The sequence below is a fragment of the Herpailurus yagouaroundi genome, unplaced genomic scaffold, assembly GCF_014898765.1.
Source record: "Herpailurus yagouaroundi ecotype Mexico unplaced genomic scaffold, PumYag 201, whole genome shotgun sequence".
Classification (NCBI taxonomy): Eukaryota; Metazoa; Chordata; class Mammalia; order Carnivora; family Felidae; genus Herpailurus; species Herpailurus yagouaroundi.
Window position 1 is genome coordinate 5,716,490 of NW_024412432.1, and position 26,844 is coordinate 5,743,333.

The 26,844-nt window shown below is 44.0% G+C and overlaps 1 protein-coding gene across 5 annotated transcripts in view; it reads right to left on the reverse strand.

The window, feature by feature from the left end:
• Positions 1-26,844, reverse strand: part of NTRK2 (neurotrophic receptor tyrosine kinase 2) — a 337,422-nt gene that overhangs the window by 197,320 nt on the left and 113,258 nt on the right. The window contains exon 15 of one of the 5 annotated variants that reach the window (XM_040450289.1): positions 1,741-6,889. The exons of the other annotated variants lie outside the window; for them this stretch is intronic. Coding sequence (XP_040306223.1) covers positions 6,852-6,889 — 38 coding nt within the window. The 3' untranslated portion in view covers positions 1,741-6,851. Of the gene's footprint in view, positions 1-1,740; positions 6,890-26,844 lie in introns of those variants that run through there. 5 annotated transcript variants of the gene reach the window in all.

Genomic DNA, 26,844 nt, shown 5'->3' on the forward strand with positions numbered 1-26,844 from the left:
AGATTTTCAAATGGACAATTGAAAGTTAACGTTAACATAGACCCCGTTCAAATGATCCAAAATTCTGAATTAACAAAGTAAGAGGCAGACCATATTGGGGTATGATCTTCAATGTTTTTTCTTCCAGAATCCTCAAACAATAGACCAACTCACCGAACTATCATAATATAGGTCCAAACAAATTGTACTCTCTTATTTTATCAAAATAAAATCTGGAAAAAATACATGTGCAAGAATTGCCTGGGCAGAGTGAAGGCTCTAGGAGGAGAATCACTGTGACTCTGGAGACAGATTCACAGCCCAGACCACATCCAGAATGACCCAGTGAGTGAAGTTCCCTTCCACTGGACTCCATTATTTTCGCCCACACAATCGCCATATGGCCAACACATACAGATGAGTTGGGATTCCGGGGCACGTACTGAGGGATACTGAGCATAACTGAACACCCAAGTCCATCAAAATATTTTTATTAGTGACACCAAGTGCCGCCCACATCAGAGCCCGGTAGGTGGGGGCTATTAACATTATCATCTCCAGGCGCCTGGGTGGCGCAGTCAGTTAAGTGTCCGACTCTTGACTTCAGCTCAGGTCAAGATCTCACAGCTCATGAATTCGAGCCCCACCTAGGGCTCTGGGCTGACAGCATGGAGTCTGCTTGGGATTCTCTCTCCCTCTTTCTCTGCCCCTCTCCCCCCGCTCATACTCTCTCTGACTCTCTCAAAATAAAAAAAATAAACTTACAAAAAGTTTTATCAGCCCGTGAGGAACAGAGCCGTGAAATATCTTTCCCAAGGTCAGGTAGCTTGTGAGTGTAACTGGGATTCAAATCTGCACAGCCTGGGTTCATTGCCTACTGCCTCAAATTATTACACAACCTCCAAATCCCCAATGAGACCTGTTTAGAAGGGTATTTAGAAAAAGTACACGTCACCAGCACTAACCAGGCTCTCAGAAGAGGTCAGTGTACTTGGGTTGATGAGACATCAAGTCACACTGGACCGGTTTTTCCAGTCCCCAAGTCTTCAGTGCAGAGCAAAACCCATTAAAGGTCACCAGAAGGTGAAAGCAGACTCAAACGAATCCGAGCTGGGGTCCTACAGACCTTCCCTTTTGGTCCTATCCTAAAAGGGAAACGTGAAAAAGAGACGATCCGGGAGATGGAGGCAAGAGGACCATGAGCTGTGGCCACCATGCTCACAGCTGTGGTTGGATGGCGTTATACCTCTCTGTGCACTTGGCTTCCTCTCTGTTGCCTCTATGAAGGCACAAGCCATCGTATTCATCTGGCTACAAAGTCACCGAGAATGGAGGGACAGAGCACTGAGTGTGCCCCCTTGCTGGGACCTGGGCCATTCCAAGTTCTTAAAATACCAAAGGGCTTTCCCACAGAATGTAGGTTGTTTTTTTCCTTCTTTCATTCCCTTGAACTTTGTTTGTTTGTTTTCGAGGATTGCCTCTTAGCCAATGAAAACATATCCAATGTAAGAATCAGTACACAGTAAATGTATAATTCACATTGATGGGAATTTTAAAAGTCCCTTTTGAGGAACAGGAGATGTATTCCAGAATCTATATAGTGGGTCTGGGACTCCCCCAAAACTCTGAGTGACGTTTCTCACACTCTTTCTTCGGACACCTTTAGCCTTGAACGTTGCCAATGCCACACAGGGTGACGGTATGTGTTTGAGGAAGGGAGAGGTATGTAAGGCCCTACACAGAATGCAAGACACATGGAGATGAATTATAAAACTTTATTGGCTTGTTAAAAAAAAATGAATGAATTCAGCAAGTACATTTATGGTCTATCCACATTGTTAAAACAGCACTTAAAAATAAAATAAAAACGATTATCCATTATTTACAGGAAACGTGAAAAAATGACTTTAAAACCTGGAACATTATGGGGAAAAACGGGGCATGCTGATGATTCACAGACTGCCTATGGATTACAGCAATACAGCAAGTGGATGTGAACAGGAAGTGAATGAAACCCGAGGATTTTTCTTTCTCTGGAATGTCTTGTTATTTTTCCCTTTTATTTTCCTTTTAACCGTATTGGGGTATAATTAACAAGTGAAATTGTAAGGTATTTAAAGGATATACAACGTGACGCTTTGGTATACCTATACATCCTGAACGGAATCTTGCTCTTTTATATTTGATTATGTTCCATTCATAAATAGACTGTCTTAAAATAAAGGGGGCGAAAATCTCCGCTCTTCTCCTTTTCCTGCATTTTTTTTTTTCCGTGAAAACTAAGGATTCAGACACAGCCAGTAGCAACCCATCTTGGGTGTCCGCTAATGACCATCCCAAGGCCCCACTGCAGCATTAGCCTGAATTAAACCCACAGTGATCTCCCTGTCAGAATCAGATGGCCGGGAGGGTCCCTTGTCCCTGACGACCGAAACGAGGAAATGGGCCAACTGGAGTGGAAAGCCGCCTTCTGTGACAACTGTTTTCGTGTCACTCTCTGGGTTGGGAGTTCTGTTTGCTTAATTCCGTCTGGCAGCACCCCACAGAAAGTGATATTCTTGCCCTGTCCGGGAGAGTCCTTAGCCCTCCCAGGGGCCCTTGAGTAGATCTGACGTGGCCGGTGGGCACCGTAGGTGTGTGAGCACGGCAGATACACTTAATCAAACGGTGGCCTCCGTTCCGGTTTCCTTGGAGTCCAGTCTGCAGGGGCCCAGGGGGCCTCACTGACCCTGGCCTGATAGGAAGGGCACAGCCCATGTGGCCCGATGCAGCCGCCCGGTGAAGGCCTTGCATGACACAGAGGGGTCTTTCCAGTGCCCCCCCCCGCCCCGCCTCTGCACCTGGTCTGGGCAATGCAAGACAAAATGAACATCTACTGCCAGGTGAGGGGAATGGACGAAAACCAGGGAGAAGTTCTAGGCAGAAAGCCTAACAGTGCAAGAGTGCCTCATCCCGCTCCGCGGTGGCACGAGAGAAGTTACTTCAGGCCCCGTTCGTGTTTGTTCCCATTTTGCAATGAACATAAAAAGCGTGTGCGAAGCAACCAAGAAAGCAGATAAAACCAAGCCCTCCTGTCATGGAGTCAGTTTGGATTGCTAGAGGGACAGCGAAGTCAGGGGTTTTAAGCAGATCACCAGACCAGACAAAGGAGAGACAAAGCAGATGCGCCTCCCTCACGCTCGCCCTCGCACGGGGCCCTGAGCTGACTTCCTGCCTGTTGGCCTTGAGCCGTTGGCTCCTCAGACTGGTAAACATGGCCTCTGCTCTGCGGGAGGCATAACCCGGAGCCCTAACCACTCTGTGTGACCTTCAGGCCAACCCCCAAGGTGCTCTGAGATTCGGGGTGGAGCTGGGACTGTGTCCTTCTCGTCCGTGCCCCCTACTTTTGGAAAGACACTCAATGGGTCAAAAATGAAATGGGTCTGGACTGGAAGACCAGGAGTGAAAACCCCAGAATCGATGGTCTCTGAAGTATGTGGGGATTCATTTTTTCCTCTGAGGAAATTCACCTTCCTTGGCCTCAAACCAGGGTCATCAGGGATGCCAGTGGGAGTAGTTTCTTAGTCTGTCCCAGCTGCCTTACAGGCTCCCAGGGGGACGCCATTCAAAGTACGGGCCCTGAGCCACACCTCTTGAGGTGGCACACCTGTTTTCCGTTTACCAATGGCCACACGGGTACGTTAAGGGCCCATGAACGGGGCTGTGTACTTTCCCACCTGAACCCAATTACCCCCAAGTGGGCCAGGCGACATGGAGTCACACTGGTGACATGGACTGTCACACTGGTGACAGTAGGTGATGTCAGATAAAACAGGAGGAAGGGCTTGCTAGGTTGTCTCTGGCCACGCAGAGGCGGGGCCGATTGGGATGGAGGGAAAAACAGTGCCGTAAGAGAGTCCCAGGCAGGGTTACAGAGCCAAGGCCCTAGCTGGTGGAGGTGGCAGGAGAGCCCCACAGGTAAGTGACATGCCGGGGATCACTGGGGTGCTAACCTCAATGATGGGAACGCTCTCAGTGGCGATGCCAAGGAGTATGTTTGCAAAGGAAAGGTAGTAGGAAACAGTGAGAGAACAATGATGTCGCTTTAAGACAAAAGTAACAAACGGGCAGCCCACAGTTGTTTTGTTGGCCTACATAATGTTTTAAAAATAACTGAGCCAACTTTTTAAAAATAGGGACATTTCACATAAAAAAAAAAAAAATACAGACTTCAAGTTTCCCTTAAAGAATCAGAAGACTGGGGAGCCTGGGGCCACATTCCCCGGTCAGCAGGAGTCGGCTGAGGCTGGGTGACCGCCGCCTCTCTGCAGGGATGGGTGTCTGCTCACCCAGCACGTGCCCTTTACGAAGGGTACCTGCCTGGCGCTGAAACGCCAGGCCCTTGTGGGGGCGGGAGGCAACAGACTCGATTTCAACAAAAATGCCTCTTGTCCTTTTCTAATGCTGAAAAAATACATGATATGTGTCATTAGGAAGCTGTAAAAAGATTTCTTGTAGGAGACATAAAAAAGCAAAGGATGAAAGAGGGTTGGTCTAGAGTATAGAAATGAGAAGGTATGTCACTGGCTGTAGTCTTCGGGGATTAAAGAAAAATGAAAACCAGGAACACAAGAACCATATGAAACAATTTTCTAATAGCCTGCTGTTTTCATCGTTCCCTAGGAGATGTCAACTGCTCTTTGATATATTAAATTGCCTTATCTGTCCACTTCTCTACATTTTAAAACAAAAATCTACCCTGGAAATCTTCTAGCTTTTGAGGACAAATATTCTTTTCTTTTTTCCCTTTCAGTCTGGGCAGTGCACAAAATAGTCCTTAAACAATTCATTGCCTTTTTCTGGTTCCACAGAATCAAATAGAGAAGGTTTTTTGAAAAAATAAATAAATAAAACTTGCACCGAATGGCCGATATTTAAGAATGCTTGGTGTACTGCTCGACTCTCAGTGTGAGTTTCCTTTTTCTTGCAGGGTTCGTGATTTCTGCAATTAGCTGGCCTTTTTGCAAATCAACAACTTTGGGAAAGATCAAAATCTAAGTAGTGACAGGAACTGTCATTCAGCAGCGAGCAAGAAAATGGGAATTCAGAGACTATTCAGGTCCCCCTACCCCCACCAAAGGCCAGCTGCTCTCCCGCTCAGATGTGTCTTTGGAAAGAAAACTTTTGAGAACAAGCAGCCTGTGTATGTTTTGAAGAAACTGCCCCTCTTTCAGGCATGGTTAAATGCTGTAATCCATAGGACTCTGTGAAATGTCTGTAGCAAGCAATAACATATTTAGTGGCTAATGTAAAAGATAACAGTATAAAATATTCATCATGGATCATCTTTTTATATCAGTTGGTGCCTAAATGGATCCTGGTTTATTAAGATTAACGCCTTGGTTACACAGGATGCAAAACAGTGTTTCCAAACATGTTGGACTAGTTAAAAATCTATAAATCCTTAAAGCTGAACTGCAAAACTTGAGTAACTATTTCCAAAAAAAAGATTTTGTTTTGTCAAACGTCAATAAGTTTCCAATCCAGCCATGGCATCTATAAGCATGCCTTAACAGTCAGAGCTGATTGTATTTTTAAGCAAAATGGTCCAGGCCTGGCTCCCGAGTCCCCCTAAGAAGAAAAGTTGTGAGGTGAGATGGGGCAAGGGCAGCCAAAGTTGGCCGCAGGACAGGGATGCTACCTGGCAGATACGGACCAAAGGTCACTGCAATGGCCAGATGAGTGACACAGGTGTCCGTGCTAGGACTAAGGCTGGGGCGCAGGATTCTGTATCTCCAAGGCTACCCTCTCAGCAACGAGGCTGGACATGATAAACCACATTCTCATTACCTCTGTGCTGCTGGGGTCAGGAAGAGCCTTCCTGCCCATGAAAACCAGCAGTAGTGTAGGATGTAGTAGGGGACTATCCTTCTTAGAATATGGTCTCCTGCTCCCAGCAGGCCAGCCATTCTGCCCGCAGACCTTTTCAGAGTAGAAAAGCTGTAGTTCTGTCATGGGAACAGCATGAGATACTGCGGCCTTCTCACTAGGAAACTTCTAAAAAGCAGGTGGATCGCAGGGGGCGAATAAAAGGACATACGCACCATATGTGTCTATTTCACTCTTTCAGTTATCCTGAAACTGACTATGCCTAACCTAAATCTATAGCCCCCTACCGCAGAGCTGCTTTTTATTTTTTTTTCTGCCTGCTAATAAACTTTACAAAAATCATTAGCGTTGATTGCATGACTCTGGACTTTTATTGCCAGTGAAGGGAAGAACCTCTCAGTGGGGTCACCAGGTCCCCACAGCGATGCCCTCAACTCTTTTAGTCACTGCGCTGTAGACGGAAAAGTGAAACTTTCTGAATTCAGTTCTCATGAAACGTCAACAGAAAACGATGCTAACCTACGTGTTAGATGGAGATTAGGCTGTTTAGTGTGTTCTTATACCTGTCCCTAAATTTAGATTTTTTTGTTTTTAACTTTGCAGTTCACCTTTAATCAACAGAAACAAGAAAAATCAATACATTTCCGGTATGGTCAAACCAGCACACCTTTCAGAAGAGATGCATGATCCAATGGAATTCCATTTCAGTTTTGTATTTGAACAATTGTAAGAACAAAAGAGAAGCACGAATTTAAGATGTTTTCTTGAGTGTTTGCTTAGCTGCCTGTGAGCTGCCTCTGCAATGGTGCTCCCCAAACACAGCTCACAACATCTGTAGGCTTCGTGTGGTACCTCCTGCAAACACCACGCACGTCTACCAGAAAACCCCAGCTACACGGCACCTCCCGGGAGAAGCCAATGCCCGTCCCAAGAGTCCAGCTTACAAGGCAGCATCAACCAACAAGCACCAACCGCCCCCTTCTCTGTCTTTTCCTTTATTTCAGCTACCCATCCAGTGGGATCTTATGAAACAAAACAAAACCTAAAAGAAACACAAAATAAAACATAAGTCATGCTCAAAACAAAAGTCAATGAAAATTAACATACGAGTATAATCACTTTTAAAAGAACATAATAAATAATCAAAATCAAGACACAACATGGAATATGCTTTAAAACATAAAGTAACATATGATAACAGAACAGAAATTGGGAGAAAGTGTGCATCTCATTATCAAGCCACTTAGTTTTAAACTTACAGAAAACACAGGAAAGATATGCAAAAGATTTCTGCACACAGTTCCCACCCACAATGGTGTAAGATGTTAACATCTTAATTTAAGGAGGAGAAATCTGTGTACAATATAGATGACCCCTGGAGAATTTTAATGTATAGGGGAAAAAAATAAAACTCAACAACAAATATCTACCCAAATCCTGATTTTCTTTCCCCAGTTACTTTCTCCAAATTATTTCCAAAATATCTTGTTTAATTACTCAGCCACCAGATCAAAGAACTGGCTAGTTTTAGTGTGAAGTACTGGGCCACACAAAGGTTTATATTCTTTTTCAGGAATCTTAATATAAAAAATTAATTAATTGCCTAAATTCAATAGATCATACCATATACATGACACGCAGACATAGATAGATGGAATATCTATTATATAGCATATGATATACACCATACAACATGTGGTATATTACATGTGTATATATATTGCATATATAAGACATATAGTATGTATATCATATATTATATATAAAATATATAATATATAATAATTAATCTTGCAAACATTTATTGAGCACTGACCAAATAGTAGACACCACAGAAGATGATACAAAAATAAAGAAAATGGAGTTCCTTGACCTCAAATACTTAATTGCCCCACAGATGAAAAAAGAATGAGTAAATAGCTTGCACAATAAATAACAGCTAATCTGCTTGGTATCAGGTGTTCTTCTGAGTTCTTTGTCCACATTAGCCCTTTTAAGTTCATGATAACCCTATGAGGTGGGTTCTATTAACACCTTCACTTTACTGATGAGAAAACTGAGGCCCTGGGAGCAAAGCAGCTTGCTTGAGGCCCAACAAGTGTGTGATGGAAAACAGACTCCAACCCAGAAGCTCTGATTCTGCAGCCACTGTATTGTGTCACTGCAGAGAGGACAAGATCCCTCCTACTTGACTAGGAACACCCAGCAAGAACAGGGGAGATTCATTACATACAATTCTGTGTGTAATCTGCACGAATCTTCATCAGATCCCTAAGTGGCAAAATAGATGATGGTACTGTAGAAACCCCCAAGACGTTTTCAAGTTCAGCTTTGGAAGGCACTTCTAAACCCAACCCTCCAGACTCTGGATCTTCCTCACCCTGGTGTCTGATCTGCCAAGTGCTGGTGTCATCTGCCTCCAGAGCTGTAATTACCGCCACCAATCTGCATCATCATTTACAACAACCCTAAAAGAGTCTACAGAGCTTAATTTCCATGGCGCTTCTCTCTCCTGCCCTTCCAAGTCTCAGGAAAAGCTCTCAGTGCAGACGCCAAACATCGTTTATGGATTTAATCACTCACAAAGCACTGAGAATTTAGGAAGCCCATGGTAGTGCTGATTAGGATGCCTTCATTTCGGACTCTAGTCTCCTTCCATAAGTTCAGCCTCCAGGCAAACGTGAGCCACACTAGTTTAAGAGTGCACTGTAATGCACACAGGACAAGTGCACCAAATTAACCAAACACCTTCCCCTTCGAAGAGGGTGGGTCTCAAATTCCTTCCCGCTAAAACAATAGGATTAATATTAGGATATCAAGTTTGCCAATAAAAACAGAAGGAACTTGGTGATACAAATAGAAGACATAATCCCCAAACCAAAAGGTTTGTTGATTCAACATACTACTTTCTCTGTACATTCGGTTTTGAAAAGCTTTTGACTTTCAAATAATAATAATAATAATAATAATAACAGAATAGATTAAACTGTTATTATTATTATTATTTCCAATGGGTTCATGGAATAGGAACTCTTAAGAGTTTACCCATGTCCAAGAGTTTACAGCAGGACCCACACCACTCTTCCTTTGCTTCTGTTTTTTTTTAATATATATATTTATTTTGGGGGGGGAGAGCACCCGCGGGGGAGGGGCAGAGAGAGGGGGACAGAGGATCTGAAGCGGCTCTGTGCTGACAGCAACAAGCCTGATCAGGGACTCAAACTCATGAACCATGAACCGCGAGATCATGACCTGAGCCCAAACTGGACACTCAACCCACTGAGCCACCGAGGGGCCTTTGCTTCTATTTGCCATGTTCCTTCCCCCAGACACAGTCAAGCTCTTTATTACAGTTGGGAAACAATGTGCTTTGCTAGATGCAAGCTCTTTTGGACTGTCATTCATTCAGGCTGCAAGTGGATTTGCCCCTATTTAAACTGATGCCATGTGTCCCTCCTCAATGTCCTTCTGCTTTGCCTTTCATGATGTGTCCTTCTCACAGAACCATACCTCAGCTCCACACTTCCCCATGCAATGAAGGGAATAAAGCCACCAGAATAACACAGGCAGTGTCTTCCGTGTAAGGAAAAGCCAGTCTGTCGCAATGATAAGCCATGTGCAGGTCTATATTCAAACTGTTACTACCTCTCCCCACCCCCACCTCAAGGAAGGCAAGTCCGCCTCCTCTCGGATACACTTGATCTTCACACACTGTTGATACACTAAAGATACGCCACCATATATTGAAAAACCAGTTTGATTTAAAGACTTGACTCTTTTATAAGGAAATGTATCCAGTGCTTCCTATTTCTAAGGGCTTGATAGTAAAATTCAATCAGCTCCCCAATTTACCCACCAGGATCTCAAGACTTCTGCCCACTCATGTTCCAAGAAACCTAAGAAAGGGGCCACAAAATGATATAAAACAATAGATAATTATTTTCTCTTAGTGAAGGGGAAAGTTTTTAGACCACAACAAATGGCTGAACATCTTGCGGGTTTAGCAGCCAAACGAGCTGTCTAGCTTCTGAGCCTGAAATATAGATATTTTGACAATGTGACATTCTGAAGGATTTGCAGCATTCCGATGGTGCATGGTAGTTATCGTGAGAACAGCTCCTTTATCAAAAAAACTTCAGAGAAACTTTGCTGCCGCTGCTTGCACTGGCTGATCTAAATAAGAACAAGGATAAAGCAGGTGCTGTCAGTAATGTGGTGTAAAGTTGAAAGCAGAGAAAAAACCCCGGATGTGCCCTAAAAGTCAGCCTCTGCTATTTGCTGATTTCTTTGACCTCTTCAAAGGGATGGACTGGGGTGGGGAGCTGAAGGTCAGCGAAGCACTGTGCTTTCTTTACCACTGGCTTCCGATCCATTTAGATTTATTTACATTCAAACGCGCACACATTTCCCTCCTATAACTCAGAAGCAATCAGCCATAAAATGGCAAGGATCTGCAGCCCATTTAAATTAGCAGCAATTTATCTGGAGCAAAAAGGAAAACTGCTGAGTGGAAAGGAAGCAGAGGGAATGAAAGAAAGATGCAGCTGTTTGTCTAAAAAAGCAAATCTTATCTCATTTGGAAAATTCAAGTAGGGAACTGCCAACTTGGGCATCCGCATGGCATGATGCCACTTTGGAGACCGTATGGTGGCCAGGGTGCCAGGGTAGCGACCCCCCCTTCATCGGAGAGCAAAGCAAATGCCTCCTGAGCCTTCTGGAAAATGTCTACTGGGTAAAATCAAAGAATAAACTCCTATGTTCTCATAACACTGGGTGCCTTGAAAACAGTGGGTGCAAACAGCTTTTCTTTTTAAAAAAAAATTTTTTTTTTAACGTTTATTTATTTTTGAGACAGAGAGAGACAGAGCATGAATGGGGGAGGGTCAGAGAGAGGGAGACACAGAATCTGAAACAGGCTCCAGGCTCTGAGCTGTCAGCACAGAGCCCGACGCGGGGCTCGAACTCACGGAGTGTGAGATCGTGACCTGAGCCGAAGTCGGCCGCCCAACCGACTGAGCCACCCAGGCGCCCCAGCTTTTCGTCATAAGGGTAGACTTGGGCTTGGTGCAATCCTGCTTCATTTCAGCACCGGGGCTTAAATGCCGATCATCCTAATTTGACATTTGTGGAGCATTTAATATCTGTTTGTGGTTGCACCAACTGTCCCTTGCCATTTGCCTTTTTTTATTTTATAGGTGACTCACTCAACTCTCATGGCCAATGTGATGTGTCCAAGGTCACCCAAAAATAGAATCAAACAGTCAAAATCTAAACTCAGAATCTCTGGGCCATTGGTCTCTCTTTTAAAATGGCATCCTCTGCACCTGTAGTGGAAATTTCCCAACATGTCAGCCCCGTCTTGGTGCTTTCTTCTCCATGCTCATTCCGGAAGTTGCTTCATCATCCTTCGGACACCCCTTTCCCTTCCCAAGGATGTATTTTGTCCACATGCCACCTCTTGCCCTAAGATCCTGTTCTACCAAGCATGCTCTTCTTGTTGAAGTCTTGACCAGGCTTAAAGGTCCATGCAAGGTCCAAGCCACTTCTGCGAGTGTTTAGTTGACCAGCTTCTTAACCTCTAGGATATTCTATTCCATTCATTCACATGGCCTTCTTTTGTATCTTTTTAAACTTGTAGCCCTTTTCTGTCTACTTTCCTGTATCCCAGAGTGCAGGCCACACGAGGGCAAAGAGAGAATGTCTATCCACCTTCTGTGCCAACAACGCCTTGCGCAATACCAAGGGCTGAACACAATTTTGGGATTCAGAATAGTGATGTCTAAACTTCGAGTTCTACTGAAGACCTTTGATGTACTCGGTAACAGAACCAAAATGGAGGAGAGGAGAGTGTACAAAACAAGGTAAGAACTACTGTTTCTCATTGGTAACTGGGTTAAGCAAATCACTTCAAAGCTTCCTGCATAAAATCACGTATTTGCTCACAAGCATATTGAAGGTTACAGTGAGAAACGCAGTCACCCAGTGAGTACCTCCTGAAGCATTTTAAGCTCCTGGGGAAAAGGTGCCAGACTTAGTTTATTCAAATTCTTGTGATGATCAAAACCACTGTGGGCGTTGGACAAAGACAACTGTTGTCATTTGTTAGCTAAAGAAGAACAACTAAAATTAAATGGCTGAGGATGGTCAGCAAAGCTTTTTAAAGTTCTGGTTTGACTTTACATAATTTAGCTGAAAACCGAAGCAGGAAACACAAAGTTCTTGGCAAAGCTCGAACGTGTAAGGAAAGCCAAAGCTATTGCACAATTAAAATTTAATGATTCTAAGGAGGACGTGGTCTGATCGGCAGGGCCGGATGACAAGTGTCCAAGGGTTCAACTACTACCACGTCAGGGACTTCACACAGGATGGGGAGCACGTCCACACACTGATGCCATGCTCCATCTGTGGCGTCTCTTAAAAATTCTACAAGTGGAGTAGAAAAAAAAAAAGATGGGAGTTTGTGGTTTCAGGGGCACTGAGATGAAGGCTTTCACTACAACCACACTGAGACACCCAAATCAATCTATTGTTCTCCTGCGGGGCGTGTCTAGCCTTCTGCCTTACTTCAGTATGTATACAATGCAAAATCCATAGGGTAGCTCTTTGTTACATGAAGGGACATCTTCTTAAAGACACTGTTCCACAATTCTGAGACCAGAGAGCCTTGCCAGTGACTCAAACATTCAGGACACATAGGGATGGCATTATAAATTTCATTCCAGAAGGCCATGCACTCACAGCTGCCAATCGAGGCTTGTGTCTAGATTTGTTTTTGCCAAAATACTGTAGCCAGTGATTCTTCCCAGTGCACAAAAAGCCAGAGCACTAGAACCTGCCACACCCAAATAAAAGACAAACGGCATAAAAACTATTACTCAGTTAACCTATAACAACGTCAAACCTGCAACATCACACATACACAGTGGGAGTTGCCTGGCTCAGCTGAAGTGTGGCTTTAAACCACGGCACACCGACCAGGTATACACTTCTAGAAAAGTAAATTAGGCATAAAACCAGCAAGAGGAAACAAAGCGCCGTGGGTTGGCCATCGCCTGCCTGACGATGATGATGGTGGTGCCGAAGAAGAAAGCCAGGGATGCAAGGGAGAAGGGCAGAAAGAGGAGAAGGAGTTCAAGAAACAGTAGTTGTTGTCAACGCATGTGGGAGACCTCAAGCGTGTAAGGGGGTGACCGTAATTACTGGAGAGTGGCAAGAGATATCCTAAAGCCACAGAAGAGGATTCGGAGTCCAGGTCCAAGTTTAAGCTGATCCACAAAGGAAGAGAGTCAGTAAACATTAAATCTGTCCTGGAGCACCATTTTTTTCATTGGGCCCTCCAAGCACTACTTCAGAAACAAACTTTGAAGATGGCTCACGGTCAGGATGCTTGAAGAAAGCAGCAGTGGGGGACGGGGGCTTCTGTGTGCATCGTCTCTGCCTATGGTTGCAAAGTCTGGAGGTCAGATCCACTAATGGTTCCAATTAAGCAGAGAGAGGATCAAACAAATTGTCTTCTCTTGAACAGAGGTACCTTGTAAATCTCATCTCCATTTAAATGAGCTAAGGGCCCATGATAGTGAAACCTCCCCTAACCGCCAAGTATTCCAGAATGCAAAACAAAGATAGGTGGGACTGATCATCTCTGTGAACTGACTACAAAAATATGAGTTACCCAAATCTGCCCCAGAGCAGGAAAAAGAGCAAGACTTTGTTCTGTCTGGTGATGGACTTCTCTGAAGGTAGGCTGCCTTCCTAGGATCTGGCACAGACGAGGTGAAGCCGCCAGGTCCACGTTCTGAGAATACAACTCTTGCTTTTCAAGGAGTCTGGCTCATGGGGTCACTCCCCAGCCCCGCGATGGTTTCCTCTCCCCTGTGTTGCTGCTACATCACTTCCTCCTCGCTGTCCCCTGCCCCCACGCAATGACATTACCTCCCACTGCCCAGGGTCCTGCTCCCAGGTCACGGATCTGCTTCCCACACACAGGAAGCTTGACAGATATTTATGTGGCCTCAGCCTTTTATCCAGAGAAGTGGATGTGCCCAAACTCAGACAAACACATCATGGGGCAGGAAGGAGGTCCTTCACCCAGACATGCCCTTTTTCTCTGGTGCCTTTTCCCCAAAGCAACATTAGCAGAATGACTTCCATCATCTCAAAGTAACCTTGCTAGAACAAGACCTAACACATGTCTCTTTTCCAAGAGGGGGAGTTTTGGGTTGGAAAGAAGAGCCATCCTGCCCTTGGCCAGACTACCTGGGACGTTACTTGACACTTCTCTGTGAAACTCAACTTAAAATCCCAGATTGGACCCTGCAAAAGCGTATCCAACTCTAACCCCAAAGGTTAGCCCTCACCCTAGCAAGGGTTATAAGGGAATATCCTGGAACCGTTCATCAGTCTGAAAGAGTACCAGCCAGGGGGCTCCTGGGTGGCTCAGTCGGTTAAGCATCCGACTTCGGCTCAGTTCACGATCTCATGGTTCGGGGGTTTGAGCCCCGCGTCAGGCTCTTCTGTGCTGACAGCTCAGAGCCTGGAGCCTGTTTCAGATTCTGTGTCTCCCTCTCTCTCTGCCCCTTCCCTGCTCGCACTCAGTCTCTCTCTGTCTCCAAAATAAATAAATACTAAAAAACAAATATTCAAAGAGTACCAGACCATTTACACCACCGAGAAAAGGATTCACAGTCCAAAAATGCTTCCTCATCAGGCGGACCCCTCAGGATCTGGTGCCACGGTCAGTGGCCCTGCACGCCTCTTGTAAGTCGCAGGTAACCCATCTCGAAAGCCCTCAGTAAAATGGAAAGTGTATTCTCAGTAAGAAGCTGGAGAAGTGCAAAGTCAATCCTTAAGACACAGCCTTGGATGCATTCAGACTGAGGCAGCCAGCAGAGCTCCTGACTTGACGTAAGTTAACCCCATGTTCCAGAAGCCTCTGCTGCTAGTGACACTTTTTCTTTACTCAAAGAGCTCATTTTGGAACAAGTCCATGCTGTCATGCCACCCAAGCTCACCATCCTTACTAACACCTCGGCAGCATCTTACGGCAGCTGGCCATGAGCCAACCTCAGTGGTTCTACCTGGCAACACCCCTTCCTGAAAGACGAGCAAGATTCTTTCTCCTCCAAGTCCCTTCCGCATCCTTTGGTTCGGGTACAATTTCCACACGGAGAGAACTCTGGGTTTTAAAGAGAGTGCATTTTTACACACACCAGATTTCACAGTTTATTTTCTTTTTTAAATAAAGCATGCATGGCATATATGGCATACTAAATATAACAGCTTGGTTAAGAATTATAGCAACCATGCCAAGAATCAACCAGAACTAAGACACTGGGAAAACAATGTATTCTGGTGGTTGTTTTTCTTTTTAATGAAAATTTACTGTACCCAAACATCTGACATTATTTTCAGAAATGCTTTCCAAAACTTCCAGGAAGTTCTCTGCTAAGTCAAAGTGATTAAAAGGGAAAGGCTATTTACCGCGTAACCCTGCACACATTCTTAGTTTAAAACAGAAATCGCCATCTACATAAATGCGTGAGGTGTTCAAACACGTGATGGAGAGATGCACCACCTTACAGGAAAGCAGGAAAAAAATTTTAAATGTCACATGGATGAAAGGACACAGTACAATGACCCGTGCACAGCAGGTATGCCTGGATTATAAAATGGTGCTTTTTCTTTATTCATATTTACGGCCATTTATCATCCACCGTTTACATAGACAAGACACTAGACCTTTACTTCCCGCGACCCCTGGAGCTAGAATTTTTATAAGTACGGTGACCCCCACATGTTTATCTTCTTTGGCAATTGTGTGCTAATAGATCCATTTCCACGGCGGAGCCTGAAAGAGAACTGGCTGGCTCATCATCAAGAAGCAGCCTGAAGCCAGACAGACCTGGGTGTGGATCCCACTCCTGCCCCTCCCAAGCTGTGCAACCCTTGCCATGTCAGTGGACCTCTCTGAATTGCAGTTACCCAACGCTAAGACACAGATGAAATAAATCCAACATATTGTGCTGAATAGAATAGGAGAACCTAATACTGTCCATGCCCATATACGAGATCCTCAACTCAGGGCACTTGCTCAAATTATGACTCTTAACATTTAGACAAAGTGCCAAGCCTTAGCACTTCCAAACTAGCCTACTGACTTAAAAAAATTTAAGTTGGAATGACCCCTCTCATTACAGGTGATTCTATGTTTTATCAAACATGTATTATTTACCAAAAATATGTTCAGGAGTCTCTTAAGACTTCTAATCCAAAATGTTCTGGATTTGAACATGATGTTTTCCCTTTACAAACCCAACCGAAGTTGTACTTTATTGATTGCAAGTAATCCCCCCGCCCCCACCATCTGTGTTGCTGTGGTTTGTTTTTTGTTTCTTTTTGGTTTGGGGGGCAAAGAACATTAAATCTAAGTCCCAACCATAAATGAAGATACACCATTTCTTAAAATATTATTAAATAATGTAAGGAAGATGGCGTGCCTGGCTGGCTCAGTCAGCTAACGTCTGACTCTCGGTTTTGGCTCAGGTCATGATCTCATGGCATCGTGGGTTCGAGTCCCACATCAGGCTCTATGCTGGCAGTGCAGAGCCTGCTTGAGATTCTCTCTTTCCCTCGCTAGCTGCCCTTCCCCCATTCGTGCTGTCTCTGTCTTTCTCAAAATAAATAAACTTAAAAAATTTTTTTAAATAATGTTAAGGAAGAGAAATATGACTATTTGTAAAAATCTAGTCTCCATATACCTTTCCAAGTATATATAAGTCATATTTCACATACTTCTTTTGGGAAGGGGGCTATCATTTGCTTATTGTGAAGTGAAAAGGAGGTTAGTGCTTCTATTTTACAGATGAAAACATTTAGGAAGAAGGGGGTTAAGTAGTCATGTGGTTTTGACTTAAGTAAATGTTTCATTTACTAATAAATCACAAAGAAATAAACCACTTCCCATCATGATGACATGACACCAAATGTCTTTTAAAAATTGTCTCGTGTAGGGCGCCTGGGTGGCGCAGTCGGTTAAGCGTCCGACTTCAGCCAGGTCACGATCTCGCGGTCCGTGAGTTCGAGCCCCGTGTCAGGCTCTGGGCTGATGGCTCAGAGCCTGGAGCCTGTTTCCGATTCTGTGTCTCCCTCTCTCTCTGCCCCTCCCCCATTCATGCTCTGACTCTCTCTGTCCCAAAAATAAATAAACGTTGAAAAAAAAAATTAAAAAAAAAATTGTCTCGTGTGAGGTGAGCAGGTGACTCAGTCGGTTGAGTGTCGGACTCTTAATTTCGGCTCAGGTCAAGATCCCAGGCTCGTAGGATCGAGCCCCATGTCAGGCTCTGCACTGAGCACGGAGTCTGCTTAAGCTCCTCTCTCTCTTTCCCTCTGCCCCTCCCCACCCATGTGCTCACACTTGCTGGCTCTCTCTCCCTCAAAACACAAATAAATAAAAATTTTAAAAAATTCAGCTTAGCTGAATGCAGCTTAGTGTCATCCAGCTTGGCACTTTAGAACAGAAACTTCTTCAGCTTCCTTTCCAAAGCAAGGACTTCTGTTATCCACCACGAAATAAATGCTTCAAACACCAAGGGACTTTCAAATAGATGAACCCTTGTTACCACAACCACTGGGGTGTTTTCTGGGATGCTCTCCTACTACACACTAGAATAACTCTGCCTTCATGCTTTCCACATTTCTATTCACAGGCCTGAGCAGTGAGCTCTAATCCTGCACACAAGCTCCAGTGACCACTGCAAATTATTACCTTCAACTGTATTTTCAATGATAGGCCTAAATAAGACTCTTTGTTAGGAGCTGGGATGTAAAATCTCACAGAAGGCAACTTTTCTCAAAAATTCCATCTTTGCATGCCTGGAATAGTGGCCACCTCTCAGTGAGAAGCCCTGGGGATGCTGGACCACGAATGTCAGAGCCACAGGAAGTCATGTGCCGGATCACTCCCTTCCCAGCAGGCAAGATGTCTTTCGAGGCCAAAATGGCGGCCGTGCCTGGTGATACCACTCTGAGTCAGAATGCTGGCCAGCGCCAGGGAGTTCACAACCATGGCAGAAAATGTCTGAGAACCATTCCATAGCGTCCGTTCCAATTCCAGAACCCCAAAGAAATGTTTTACCTCCATCCATAGCTATAGAAATCCACAGTTCCACAACTGAGGAATGTACAGAGATGATAATTAGGAAACCACATCTTGATTGTCCTAGACACCCACACTAGCTGCCCAGAGGCCAGGGACGAGCATGCTGTCACACATCCTCTAGACCCAGAGTTGCTTCCGAGACATTGCCCATTTCCTCCTATCTAGCATCTTTCGGCAGCAGGCGAATGAACCAAACCCTAACTAAATTTAACTGGCTAATTGCACCTAAATTACAGTCACAAAGCCCCTTCAGAAGATTCAATTTCTTGAGGGAGAAAGTAAATGTTTTACTATATAATTATAAACTTAATTAACATAAAATAAATTAATTAGGGACTTGTGCTGGTAATGAACACCATGGTTTAGCTGTTTATTGCTGTATTTTCCAGGGGAAGACAAACCTGGAGAAGAGGGCTAACTTCTGCTTCAAACTTAATTCCATCTCACCTCTCCCACACCAATGAACTGCTAGAGTTCTCTTTTATCCTCAGTGTCATGGCAGCGAAAATTCGACAGGATTCCAATGGAGAATGTGTATGTACTAATCTCTAGGGAAAAGAAAGAAAAAAAAAAAAAACCCACCCCAAGCCATCTCAGCTACCATAGTTCCTCGCTGGCAGTTCACTGAAATAACAGATGATTTTCCAAAGCAATAGTTTTCTGTCCCAGAGTATAATGACAAAACTCACCTAGAGCCGAAACAACCATCTGCCACAGATTGTTCCACATGGTTTGTTTGCTTGTTTGTTTTTTAATTCTGAGAAAGAATTCAAAATTGGTACTGGCAGAGAGGGATGATTTCACAAAAATGACCCAGTTTCCAACCTGTATTTTCTCAACTGTTGTCCTACATTTTTTTTTTTTTTTTTTATCTGACTTAGGAGAAGAGGCTGAGCAAAAGAGCCTCTGGGGATGATCTTGGTGGCACAGAGTAGGTTTGGGGTAATGAAAAAAGTCTTGTATTAATTTTCAAAGGTCTCCATAATTTCTAGGAACCACAACGTATCTCTCTAGTACCTTTCTTCCCCTTAAATTGCAGTGTAGCTGGAGAATGGTCATACCCACCGGGAGGTGGAACAGAAGAGCAGTCGACACTGTGGGCTCTGGTGCTAGAACGTGCCGTGACTGTGTGATATTGGGCAAGCTGCCTCAGTGTCCTCATCTGTGAAATGGAGCTTATGATAGTACTTAATTCGAGGCTTCTGTTCAGAGTAAATACGCTATTCCATCTAAAGTGTTTGGAAGAGGGTCCAGCACATGACACATGTTCAATAAACATCAGCTATTTCCATTATCTGCAGATGCCAGCTCTCAGCTCTCATGAGCTTTGAAATAGCTCCTGCTTTATGTTCAAAAAGAGCTGTAAATGTTTAATGTACAGGTCTAATTTGTTGGACACACTGGTCCACGCATGCACCAAATGGAAAAGACAATTCAGAGCTGAGACTGTGAATAGATTCCTCTTGTTCTGATAAGAGGTGATCTTTCTCATCATTGAATCTGACAACTTTGGTGAAGAAAGGAAACTCAAAGACCCTAACTCTGGCCCATGCCCCAGTTAATCTCCCCCTCTCACTGAGAAACAAGGAAGAGAAGTTTCTGAGAGCCTGAGTAGCTCACTCAATGGCACAGAGACAGCAAAGGGGAAACTCAAGGCCCCCGTTAATGTGTGGGCTACAGACTCAGAGCTGGAACGAACATCAACATGGTGAGAACCTCTCCCATGACAGGCGGAAGCCAAAGACAGAAATGGAACCAGTTGTTTTTGATAGGAAAATAGACATCCTAATGGCTCTGATCTGGAAATTGTGAGTTCACATCTGCTAAATTATCCACATCTTTTACTTTATTTTATTTTAGTTTTACCTGAACAACACTAACTTGATTTCCACAAGGGAGCGGGGGGGGGGGGGGGGGGGGTGGAACCCGGTCCCTGAGTTCAGCTAGCATGGAATCACCTATGACGGATTCTACAGGGGCTGGCAAATGTTTTCTGTGAAGAGCTAAACTTTAAATATTTTCAACTTTTCAGACCATACGGTCTCTATCACAACTACTCACTCTGCCACTATAACACAAAAGCAGTCATACTTAAAGAATGAACTGGATGTGTTCCAATAAAACTTTATTTATAAGAACAGAAAGCAGGTTACACTGGGGCTGTAGTTTGCTGACCTCTGATTAATGCATCCACCTGCCTGATGCAGTTTTTACCTATCTTCTTTGCGTTTTCACACTTTAAGCTACTTCCTTAAAAGGAATATTCATATCTGTTTGAGTATTCTTACGAGGATATGATCGACATGCAATAGAAGATAGGTTATTGTATACTAGAAAGAAAAGCCAGAATGAATTTATGAAAGCTCTAAATTATGAAATATGTTTAAAGAAATACACTTTTACTACTTTCATATACATCTAGGAGTCAAAATTAAGCCAATAAAACATTTCCAGCATGTTTGGGCAAGTAGGGGCTAATTCAGCCTTACCCAAAAGAAAAGAAGAAATTTAAATTATATAATTCATCAACTGTTTTCATGAGCTTTCTTCTAAAGGAATTAGAAAGTTTGTTCTCTAAGATGATGAAATAGGATTGTTACACAGCCCCCCACCCGCCATCTTGTTTCCCCTAGTAATTGATTTGGGAATTCCTTTGTTCAGAGAAGATTCCCAAATACTCCACCAAACCAATTCCCCAGTAAATTAATTATCTGAGTCAACAAGAGTTTTTAACTTCCAGAAAAGCTGGATAAATTGTAATCCTATGACATCATATATTCATACCATCTTCGAAACACCTAACTCTATTAGTAGACTTTGTGGGTTGTGTATTCAAAATCTATTCACAAACCCCTTTTCCTTTTCTTTCCACTATCTTTGAGGGAGGAAAGTCAGTATACATGATTTCCCAGTATCCCTTGAACCTAAGGGTGGGCATAATTCTTGCCACTGAGTCACAGCTAGAAGTCCAGGGCAAGTGGGGTCCTTTCTTCTTGAATTAAAACTCAGAACCTCGTTGGAAGAAAACTTCATTGCCCTCTTCCTTCTACCTACTGGGAGTACAGATGTGACATCTGGAGAAAATGCAGCCATCTTGAGACCACAGAGTCAGGAACATGAGGAGGAGGCCTAGTTGCTAAAGACAGGAGCAAGGCAAGGTGGAAAGAGCCAGAGTAGCCCTGCGGGCATTACAAAGCCACCATAAGCCTTGGACCCAGAATTCCTGCTGTGTGAAACAAACTTCTGTTGAAGTGATTATTTTGGTTGGTTAAGTATTGTAGTCGATGCAATCCTAAATGACTCACAACTGACAGAAGGAGGCTTCGGGCTTATTTCTGTTATTCTGAGGGCAGCAGAGAGGAAGAAGGAGAGGGAGAGGTTGAAGGCTCTAAAGAGTCTTACCTACTACCAAAGAAAAGGAACCAGCTTTCAAGTGCCACTGTGGCATTTGGGTGGCACCTGATGCTCTGCAATGGCCAGTGCAGAAATGCCCCCAGGACGGCCACACCTGTGGACCCAGAGAGCTGTGGACAAGCAGCCAAGCCTTTCCCGTGCCTTTATAAAAGGGTCACGGAAGTGACCTCAAGGGAGGGAAGGGGCATTCAGTTGCATGAGCAAGGAGCTAAAGAGACTCTGGGGTTCCAGAAGAGAACCAAGCAGAGAAGAGATGCCATGTGAGTATATAACTCAGGGAGTCAGACATGAGGAGGAGGCACCGTGGCTGAACAACCTTGAGGCCGAACCCCAGGGTTAGGGAGAACCAAGAGAATCCCGCAGACATCTGAGGACTTGAGAATTGGGGGGCCTCCAGGAAGAAGCTGCATCACATATGTCCCCTCTTCTCAGAGAGCTGTGGGATGGCACCTGGCTTGACCTGTGCCCACATGCAAAATGGCCTCACAGGGCCCTCTGGGTTTCTCAAGAGTCCAGGGCACTGAGCAAGAACACCCGCAAGTTCCTGTGAGCCCAAAAAGGGCACAGAAATGACCAAGGTTATCACTGGGCATGAAGACTGTTGAAAAAAGGGAGACAGAGAACAACCTGTGTGGACTTGATGCTGAGGGCCACAGCAGGCCCGAGAATGTCAGCAGTGGAGACACACAAGTGGAGGTCAACACCCAAGACCAAAGGCCAGGCAGATGCCAACAGAAGTTTGCTAAGAGGCAGGCAACCCCCAATCCCGGTGACCCCGTCCCATAGATCCTGTTGGGGGAGGGCAGATCCCTACACTTGCTCAGTTGACCTGAAATGACAATGCTAAGAGGAAAACAAAGGCCACACATGTGAGACTAGGGAGGAGTTTTAATATTTTTCTGGAACACAGACATCGCGAGAATGTCCTTCTGTCTACCCACATCCCGAGACTCTGCCTGTCACCAAACACAGCGAGGTGGAGACATGCCCAATAAAGGGGAGATGTCTGTTTCAGACCCAGACATGGAGAAAAGGAATCCAGCCCACTTACCACTATATTCAACCTTCCTCCAAGACCTCCCAAGTCTCTTGATATCCCAGAACTTCTCCCCTCCTTGGGTGATACTTGCCATTGCCAGAATTGCAACGTGTGAAAGAGGGAAGACAGGAGAGTAACTCACATCTTCTCATGTCTGGTTGTGTAAGGCATTTTGTATACATTAGCAAATTTAAAGCGTGTCTTATCCTTATATCAGAAGTGAGAAAATGAGGAAGATAAATAGCTTGTCCAATCTCCAAGGGCCAGTAAAACACAGCTATGTCCAGCCTCAAAGAGTACTGCATTGTTTTGTTGGGGTTTCTTGTGTGTGGGGGGTGTTGTCATTTATTTTTGCTGTGTAATTTTGTTCGCCAATCCGAATCGCCTTTTTGACCTGTTTACTCTCTCTCCAAGAGGAAGTTAAAGAGCCATCATTGGCCTTTGCCCCTTCCCATAAACAAAGGCACCAACGGCAATGTTTGAGGATGCCCCCATTTTCTTTTTTTTTTTTTTTTCAACGTTTTTGATTTATTTTTGGGACAGAGAGAGACAGAGCATGAACGGGGGAGGGGCAGGGAGAGAGGGAGACACAGAATTGGAAACAGGCTCCAGGCTCCGAGCCGTCAGCCCAGAGCCTGACGCGGGGCTCGAACTCACGGACCGTGAGATCGCGACCCGGCTGAAGTCGGACGCTCAACCGACTGCGCCACCCAGGAGCCCCTTGGATGCCCCCATTTTCAGGTGATGCCTCATTCTCATTTCTAGACAACTTCTCCGCAATCTCTTTTCCTGTAATTTGGTATTTTCACAGATACAATGTCTCTCTTACTCTTTCTCTCGAAACATGTGGCTCATCTACTGCCAAAAGACTAAAGCATTCCTACGCGTTGACATTGTCTGACCTCTGACAGAGAACACGTGTCAACACCTAGGACTCCCAAGCCTCCCTACTGCATTGGCATCACTGGACACGAAAAGAAGGTAGTGTGCATTTGCGTGGAGCCAACAGGTTTGTCTGGAACCTCCTCATGTTCCACAGCAGGGGCCAGCATAGTCTTTCAGTAAAGGACCAGGTGGTCAAGATTCCCATCTACATGCCATCTACCTGGTCTCCCCCCAGAACAACCACTCTCAACTCCGATGTTTTATCAGGAGAGCAGCCATGGACAGTGTCAAACAAATGAACATGACTGTGTTCCAATAAAACTTTATTAACAAAACCAGATTTGGCCCACAGCTTCACTGACCCCTATTCTCATGTTCATGTCTGGAGGGCTAGTGGTTCTTCCCTCCCTCTGAAATAGAACAAGACAGAAATTCCTTCCCATTAAAGTATTTCAAAATACAGAATGAACTTATATATGCTGTCCATCAAATGCCTTCTGGGAAAGAAATTCTAAACCCTATTTCATAAAATTATCACCCGTGTTTGTGAGGAAACTAATGCCCAGGGCAGGCAAACGTGCCTGAGGCAGCACAGCGTCTGTGGGACACAGCTGGGAGAGGGTTTCTCGTGGCCACACTCACAGTCCCCAACTTCACCATAGGAGACATGCTGACGCTCAATTAGTACCGCAGAAATAGTAGTATTTTCATTCTGACTCACACTCTGCAATTTAGGTCATGCCTACGGCAATCAATAAAATCCTCCACTTAGATTCTCCATGGCTAATTTGATCCCCCCCTGCCCCTAAACTGGGGATTTTTTTTTTTTTAGTTGTTTTCAATTAAGCTAATTTGTCACAGACACCTCTGTTCTCGATAGGGTATCTTCACCCAGTTTCTCCTTCGTTTTGAAAATAGCAAAGTGGGTGAAACGCATGCGTAAGTATCAGGCTCAAACCACTATTGTTTGTGCAAAGAGTGACTGTCAATAGAGAAGAGACCTCTCGGCAACCACACCCCCCCCCCCCCCACACACACACACCAGCTGCCTGACTTCATTGTCTCACTGTGCACATTCTGTTCACACACTTGAGTGACCAAAGTGTTAGACACTGATGGTGGTGTGCACATGGTGACAATTGTTACACACTATTAAGTGTGCATGACATGATGGCTACCATGGGAAGCTTCCCCATGATGTTTCTGCTCTCCCTGTTTCCAGAAGAGGAAATGGAGGCTCAGGGGAGTTATATAATATACATCTATTTTACAGGGAGGCTACGGAACACTGAGGTCAAAGGCAGCACAGACTTTAAATCTCCACCTTACTCATTTGTGACCTTGAGCAACTTTCTTAACCCTGGGTAAGGCCAGATGTTCTCATCTGTAAACGGTTATAATTATGTCTTCTTTAAAGCTATGCTGAAAGAATCAAATGAGACAACATCTACAAATCTCCTAATGTGATGCCTTAGCACGTGGATTAGTCTGAACCATAGGAATATGCCTGTATTTAACCACTGTCTGAGAATGACACTTTCACATGGCTCAAACTAGCAACTGCTCAGCAAAATGGGATTATCAGTACCATTGTTAGCATTGCCCAAGGACAGCAGTAAGTGGCAAGGAGATTAACATCTGAATTTCATAGCTGATGGTGAAAGCCAGTGTTTTGGGTTTTTTTGTTCTTTTTTGTTTGTTTGTTTGTTTGTTTTTTACTAATTTAGCAACCTTCAAAGAAATCCAATGATATTTTTTACTGAGAGTTTCTGTAATAAACTGAAACTGACATCAGGGAGCTAGTAAATGACAAGAACAACGTTGTTGTTGTTTGTTTCACTAGCAGCATTTTACGAACGGGACAAAATCCATTTCAGAATCAGTGCAGTGTTTCCAAAACTTGTTGGAAGTGTATTCGCCAAATGTCAGTTGAATAAAAATGTGAACTGTCTCTCTTCTTTAATGTATGAAGGGTCATGATCTACTGAAAATTGGGACCTGCCTCATTAAACAGTTATAATTAACTCTGCTTATCATATTCCACCACGGAATTACCGCTGTGGTTCATACTTAAAACCAGTTGGATAATTCAGCAGCATTTGAGGAAAGAACAATCAGATTTTCTCTTTCACATTCCATGAAGGGAACTGGGAGTAAAAATAACTTTCTCTTCCCAGGCTGGGGAATCATAGGGTAAAGAGACTTCCCTTCAAATGTCTGTCTGCTCATTGACAAGCTTTAAAAGAAAGAAATTCCCATCTGAACCTAAACCATTTCTTGTTGTTTTACCATGTTCCCAATGGCTACGTATGTTGAAAGAGTCTAGACATTTTTCAAGCTCGAGTTGCATTTCAGACAATGTCTTTCAAACTCTAATATAATTCTAAAAAAGCCTTTCTCTCTAAAATACGAGATACTAATCTCCAGGGTGTTGCCTCATAGGGTTGTAAAATCCTCATAGGGGATGTAAAATGCAATTAGAGAAAGGAATTTCTCCACTTGCTTTTACTCCGAATAAATAACAAAACATCCTTCTACAGACAATATATAGAGAGGAAATACCATGGTCAAGAAAACTTTTGAAAATATGTCCATGGCATTTTGACTGGAAACCACATGTGTCCTCTGGAACTTTTCAGGGTATCTATCTACCCCTGATGTGTCCACCTCCTAGGGAACTCTCTGGAGATAAACTTGTTAAGGTGACTGTTTTCACCATGGGCTCTCTCAGATTTTGAGTTTGCCCTGGAATGCTACAGATAGAATAGTCAGTGATTTGGCTCTTTTTGTTTTTAATTTTTTTTCTTTTTGACTGATGGAGACATAAGCAACTGTAAGTAAATATTAGGGCAGAGGCAGTTAAGTCCAAGATTTAATCTAGGTATTCTGGTCAAAATCTGCAAATAATGAGATGACCAAAGGGAACACATCTTTTGGAGGGATCGGGGTCATGGAACAGGAGCCCTTTCATCTCTCAATCACTGTTTTGAATGTTGGGCGGTACAATCATCAAAGCTCTTTTCATAAGTTGCCAACAGAATATTATACTCATTCTGGTCAGCAGAAGAGGTAAGCAGCTCACATTTCTCGAACACGAGTAAGTTAGTCTTTATTCTAAAAAGCTCGCCTTAACAAGTAAATAAACAGAATGTGACATGACGTGACCAGCCAAATCCCAAGGGGGCAGTGTTACTTTTGAAACGAAAGGGCCAACTGAAATATGGCAGAAATAACTGAAGATGAAAGACACTGATAAAACCACATTACAGCCAGGGTTCATTTTAGTAATAATAATTGACTCATCTATCAATGCCGATTGGCAATCATGGGGGGGGTTCCTCTCTTGATTCCCTAGAGTCTATCTTGAACTAAATTAGTCTTTCAATTCTTCAAAACTCTATCATAGATTTCCCTTCAGATCCCCACCACATACACCCACACTCCATCCTTCAACATCTCACTGGCTTTCCATGGAAAACCCTGTCTCCCTGCACTAACTCTA